General features: G+C 33.6%; 1 protein-coding gene across 1 annotated transcript in view; it reads left to right on the top strand.

Moving 5' to 3' along the window:
• The window catches only part of LOC111370026 (phenylalanine--tRNA ligase, chloroplastic/mitochondrial-like), a 14,020-nt gene that overhangs the window by 6,118 nt on the left and 1,944 nt on the right, over nucleotides 1-5,958 (top strand). The window contains exons 2-12 of the mRNA XM_022991738.1: nucleotides 34-183; nucleotides 318-383; nucleotides 947-1,137; nucleotides 2,053-2,259; nucleotides 2,355-2,472; nucleotides 2,972-3,075; nucleotides 3,563-3,625; nucleotides 4,439-4,465; nucleotides 4,721-4,747; nucleotides 4,948-5,025; nucleotides 5,504-5,566. Of these exons, the coding sequence (XP_022847506.1) occupies nucleotides 34-183; nucleotides 318-383; nucleotides 947-1,137; nucleotides 2,053-2,259; nucleotides 2,355-2,472; nucleotides 2,972-3,075; nucleotides 3,563-3,625; nucleotides 4,439-4,465; nucleotides 4,721-4,747; nucleotides 4,948-5,025; nucleotides 5,504-5,566 (1,094 nt within the window). The remainder of the gene's footprint in view (nucleotides 1-33; nucleotides 184-317; nucleotides 384-946; nucleotides 1,138-2,052; nucleotides 2,260-2,354; nucleotides 2,473-2,971; nucleotides 3,076-3,562; nucleotides 3,626-4,438; nucleotides 4,466-4,720; nucleotides 4,748-4,947; nucleotides 5,026-5,503; nucleotides 5,567-5,958) is intronic.

The raw sequence follows: 5,958 nt of genomic DNA, 5'->3' as shown, positions 1-5,958 counted from the left end.
CTTCTTTCTCCACAACTTCTGCTTTTCCTTCAGACAAATTCCAGCTCCACAAGAAGTGGAGGCAACCGGTGGCATCAGTTCTCAAGCTTGGTGGCGTCAAGATTGCCAAAGACGGTAACATGCCCACTTCTAGAAATTACATTTTTCTTCAATTGCTTCACTTTGTGATAGCCTCTTTTTGCTGTAGTATATGAATTTGTTGTGGGTGTTTTATATTTTTACAATTTGGATCGCATTAATTTCTCGCTGTAATCACTTTGAAAGTTTGTATCTTGTTTGTTCTGCTATGACTTACCCTATCGGATTTTTTTTTCTAGATGGTATTTCTGCAAATCCAATATTTGGATTGCCTCTTTTTGCTGTAGTACATGAATTTGTTGTGGGTGTTTTATATTTTTAAAATTTGGATTAATTTCTCGCTGTAATCACTATGAAAGTTCGTATCTTGTTGTTCTGCTATGACTTACCCTATCGGATTTTTTTTTCTAGATGGTATTTCTGCAAATCCAATATTTGGATTGATTATTGTTTCGGAAAACTTGAATATCTTTGACTTAAAAAGGTGGATTTTGTGCAATTGATAGTGAATAATGGGTAAGCACCACTTACAAATAGCTTTACTCATTAAAGCAACACTTACAAATAGCTTTACTCATTGTTATTTTGAAGTGAGTGGAATAAAAGTTAAAGAGAATGAGCACCTTTTATTCTAGGATATGTGTTCTGTGTATTCGCCGATTGATTATGGCTTAATGGAAGGTTTTGCTTCTTGTGTTGAAAATTTTTCAATTTATGCATGTGCTGAATTTGGGGGGTTGTCAAAAATGGAGTAGATTTTTTCATATATTTATATTTGTTCCCATTTATTTAATGGTTGTGTGATCATGCCATATTTCTCGAATCATCGTTTGTCAACTTATGGAACTTTGGATGATTAAATTTGCAGAAATAGTAAGAGATGACCCGACAAAAAATGTTCCTGATTCAATATTCTCAAAGCTTGGAATGCAGCTTCACAGGAGGGATCAGCATCCCCTTGGCATCCTGAAGAATGCAATCTATGACTATTTTGACACTAATTATCCCAACAAATTTGACAAGTTTGATGATTTGTGCCCAGTAGTTTCGACTATTGCGGTAGGTCAATTGGTCCATAAATGAATTTGAAACTTGGTTTTCTCCTTCTTAATCAACATGTCATATGAACTCCCAATGCTCCTATGTATGATTTTATTTTGATAGTGGTGATCAAATGTTTGGTATTTTCTCCCTATGAAAGTTTACCATTTTCTTATTTAATATATTATTTTGGTTTTAATAGGGTTCGTTAATAAGTCCCCTGCTGTGCTGATAGTTCTTTAAGCTTATAACAATCAAACGACAATTAATGCTAAAAAGGAAAAAACTCTAAAGGATTTAGGTGATTTTTTCCCCTCCTTAATTAATGCTTTTTTTCCTTAATTAATGCTAGCATGGAAGAGATGGGGAGCTAGGCAGCAGGCAGGATATTTAGAATGAGGACACTTTATGAAATAACTATGTCAATTGACTTGAACAACACACATTAAACTTAAAGTATCTAGGGGACACAAAATCTCCAATATGACTTTGCTTGCGTACCAAAGAGTCTTGGGAACTGAGTAAACACTTTCCAATTCATGACAACTGGACTTCATCTCTTTATTTCTAAGAACACATAGAGTGACTCATAACTTGATGTAAACATGACCGAGGAATCAAATATACAGAACACATAGAGTGACTCATAACTTGATGTAAACATGACCGAGGAATCAAATATACAAAGATGTATATTCACTTCCAAATGTGATTAATTGAAATAAATGATTTTAACTCTAGAGACCTTGTGAGAACCTAAAGAAGAACCAAATGTAATACTGTCCATGGAAGCACCATATCTGGAATTACGAAGACAATTATATTCTTATTCTTCGGCTTCATGCTAAAGGTTGATAATCTCGTATTGCCATATTGGTCGTTTGATTTTGTTGGTTGATTGTTGTATTTTGATAGTCGATCTTGTTCTTGCAGAACTTTGATGATGTATTGGTAGCTGCTGATCATGTGAGCAGGAGTTATAATGATACATATTATGTGGATTCTGAAACTGTCTGGAGGTGCCATACTAGTGCTCATCAAGCTCAGTTATTGCGAGGAGGGCATACTCATTTCCTTGTCACTGGAGATGTATACCGCAGAGATTCTATTGATTCAACTCATTACCCTGTATTCCATCAGGTTTGTATTAATATCTGATAATCATATTTTTCTGTCTAATTTCAATGCTCAAGTTGTTTCTTTTTCTTCGATGCTGTCCTTTGTACAATATTCAGATGGAAGGTGTTAGAGTTTTTACGCCAGCCAATTGGAAGGCATCTGGCAATGATGCCACATCATATGCTGTAGAGGATCTAAAGAAATGCCTTGAGGGGTTAGCACGCCATTTATTTGGTAAAGCTTGATTTAAACTTTAAATGTTACATTTGGAATCCATTTTATGCAATATTCGGAATCCAGTTAGATTTACCGTCGGAAGGGTCTACATGTGATGGTGCGTTATGCTGATAGTTAACTTTATCTAGATCTAAATTGCACTGTGAACTGATTCTATATGTATGTTCATAACTAGTTGATTCTATATCATTACTACACCCCACCCCCATCCCCACCCCTCCTTTTCCTCACACATAGAAAAAGGGATAGAAAGGAAGATGGGAATGAAGAGAAAAATAGAACTGAGAAGAATGGTTTCCAAAACCTAACTGAATATCTGTGCAATTATACGGCCACGTGACCAGAGAACCAAGTCTAGAACATAGCTCACACGACTCTGTCACAGAAAAACCATCAATGTGCCTCCAAATTATTAACATACTACTGTGCCTATTTGCATTTGTCGGATTCAATGGTTTTCAATTCCTCTTCAGCATTGATGTTTGGAATTTTCCAGCTGGTGTGGAAATGCGCTGGATTGACACTTATTTTCCCTTCACCAACCCATCATTTGAATTGGAGATATATTTTCAGGTATTATTCTGGATTACAACCATTCATTAGGATTATTGTACTTTCTACTGCAATTGGCACTTGGTAAATTTAATGTTTCTTCTTGGAGGCTTATGAAGTCATATGCTAAAAGTGATACTATTATTTGTTACAGAATTGCAAATAAAGTCATTTTGGACCTGGTCTATTGCATAAGCAAACTAATGTACACTGCTAAAATAGGCTGAAATTTCTAACAAGTGTGAAGTCATTTCAATTGCCCCAAATAATTGAATTATTGGTGTATGGAGGTCTGCCATCATCTATTTTTCCATTTTGGTTTGTCCAGTTCTGAATACTATTAATGCTTGACATCAACTTGAATATGTTCTAAAATTGTATGATAGTGTAATAATAATTATAAGAAACAGTTAAGAGTTGAGCTCATTCAAATATATGGTGTTTAGAGAAGCTACTTAGAAGTTGGAAGATAGACCAACCATTCTGCGGTACAGAATGAGTGACTGTTCAAAGAAGACAATGACTGAGGTTTTAGGAAGAACTGAAGGAGGAGGGCCCAATGCTAAGGAGCTATAGTAGTACAGCAACAATGTTCTTGGTGTAATCAAGACACTGAGCTTGTATCCAGACATAACAGAAGACTGGGTGTCAATAATCTTGAAAACTATATTACATATCAGCAAGAGAAAGCTAAAAAGTCAGTCTAAGAGGCAATGTTAAGAGCATATGACAAGTTCTATAACTGTGTAGACATTAAAGGAGAGAAAAAGTGCATAGGATAGTTACAATAGTGGGATGGAAAATGAAATGAGACTTTTTATGTGTCAAGCGCATTAAGGACAAGGACCGAGAGTTTTGATAAATGATGAAGATATACAGAAGAGGTAAAGATGCTATTTTGGAAGATTGTTGCATTAACATTAGGTCACAATTATTGGATAGGAGAACCTATTAGGCACCTGTCAGTAATTCTATTGAATTTCGGAAGTAGTTTTTGGGGAAGTTAGCATATCTTGTTTGGCAATGTTATTTAACAAAATCAGTACAACTGAAAAGATGGTGCGCAAGTAGGGAATGGATGTCAATATCCATTTATAGAAATAAAAGAGCTGTTTATAATTATGCTAACCAATAAGGAAATAGGTTAATGAGTCACACAATGATACTTTTTGGAGAGATTGAAAAAGGAACAGTTCAGAGATTCATTTCGGATTTATGCCAAAGAGAATAAACCATGGAAGCTATACCTTAATCGTAGAGCAATATTTTACCATTAAACAAAAAACTACACAGTATGAAGTTCTTGGTTTAATTTTGAGATGACTATTCACTGCTTCATCTTAAATTTTCTTTGATGAGATGGACAAGGACGAACTGGTATTGCACTATTACTTAATTTTTTTGGTAAAAGATTTACCTATGTGTTTATATTGTAGAGGTAGGTGTTCGAATGCGGAAGCGGAATTATTTAAAAATTAAAAAAAACATTTCGGATTTATGCCAAAGAGAATAAACCATGGAAGCTATACCTTAATCGTAGAGCAATATTTTACCATTAAACAAAAAACTACACAGTATGAAGTTCTTGGTTTAATTTTGAGATGACTATTCACTGCTTCATCTTAAATTTTCTTTGATGAGATGGACAAGGACGAACTGGTATTGCACTATTACTTAATTTTTTTGGTAAAAGATTTACCTATGTGTTTATATTGTAGAGGTAGGTGTTCGAATGCGGAAGCGGAATTATTTAAAAATTAAAAAAAACTTCATTAATTTAATAAACAAGATCGTTTCGATATTCACGTGTATGTTATATCAAGAATTAAGGATTCGAATTTTTTTACCCAAATTCGATGGTCAATTCTTGAATTAATTTTGAATCATGAATTTCTAGCTTTTTGGATCACGAACTTCCAGCTTTTTAATTCCAAGAATTTGATGCTTCAAACATCCAAGCCTTTTATGGCATTCTCCAAAGCTAAAACTACACCCGTGGTTGGTACCTTCTTTAATTAAACCAAAAAATAATTCTTGAACTGGACAATTGAATAAAACAAGAAAAATAATTATCTCTCTCCAAATTTGAACACTATGGAATTATGTATTATGATTATTGTACAATCTCATAGGATGTCTAGTTTCCAGCTAATCTCTATTTATAGAGATGGAACAGTAACACTCCTTATACAATAATAATTTTACATTCAAATAAGAGTTCTAACTACCAAGTAGGAATTTTAATTAAAGTTCAAATCCAATTAGTTTACATTCCATTACAAGTTTAGTTTTAGAACTTCAATTACAATTATAATTAAGTTTACAACTTTTATAGTAATTACAACTAAGTACAAAATTTTATTGTAATTACAATTAAGCTCAAAACTATTATAATTATCGTTATTAAGTTCTAATACTTTATGGAGTTACCATAGAGACTTGATCGTACATATATTATTCAAGTTTCAATTATTAGATCCTGTTTACTCGACCTTTGACCACCCAATATAATTATTGGTCTCTGCTTTTTCCACTAAAGGTAAAAGACTGAACTTGTGGAATATATAAGATCACAGAAGTCAATAAATCTATAATACTTTCCTCTGACCTACCATATTTGTATTTTATCTCCGTCCGATGTCCGATAATTAGGTACGAGTATAAATGGCCGTTTTCTTGCTAATTATTCTCACTAACTTAAATATCATTTTCTTCAACGGTCCTGTAAACTAATCACAAATATCGAAGTTTAGCCATCACTAAATACTGAGATCAGATTTTAACTGTTCAATATAAAATACTTAAGTAGTCACTCTACCCATTTTCAAGGTGACGGTTCTCGACATGAATTCATGTTCTCTACTCGATTCATTCTCAAGTTCACAACTCATCGAATTTGACCAATCAATTTGATCTCACCCATTGATGAAT

The sequence above is a fragment of the Olea europaea genome, chromosome 21, assembly GCF_002742605.1.
Source record: "Olea europaea var. sylvestris chromosome 21, O_europaea_v1, whole genome shotgun sequence".
Classification (NCBI taxonomy): Eukaryota; Viridiplantae; Streptophyta; class Magnoliopsida; order Lamiales; family Oleaceae; genus Olea; species Olea europaea.
Note: the sequence above shows the minus strand (reverse complement) of the source record. Positions and strands in the feature narration are given on the sequence as shown.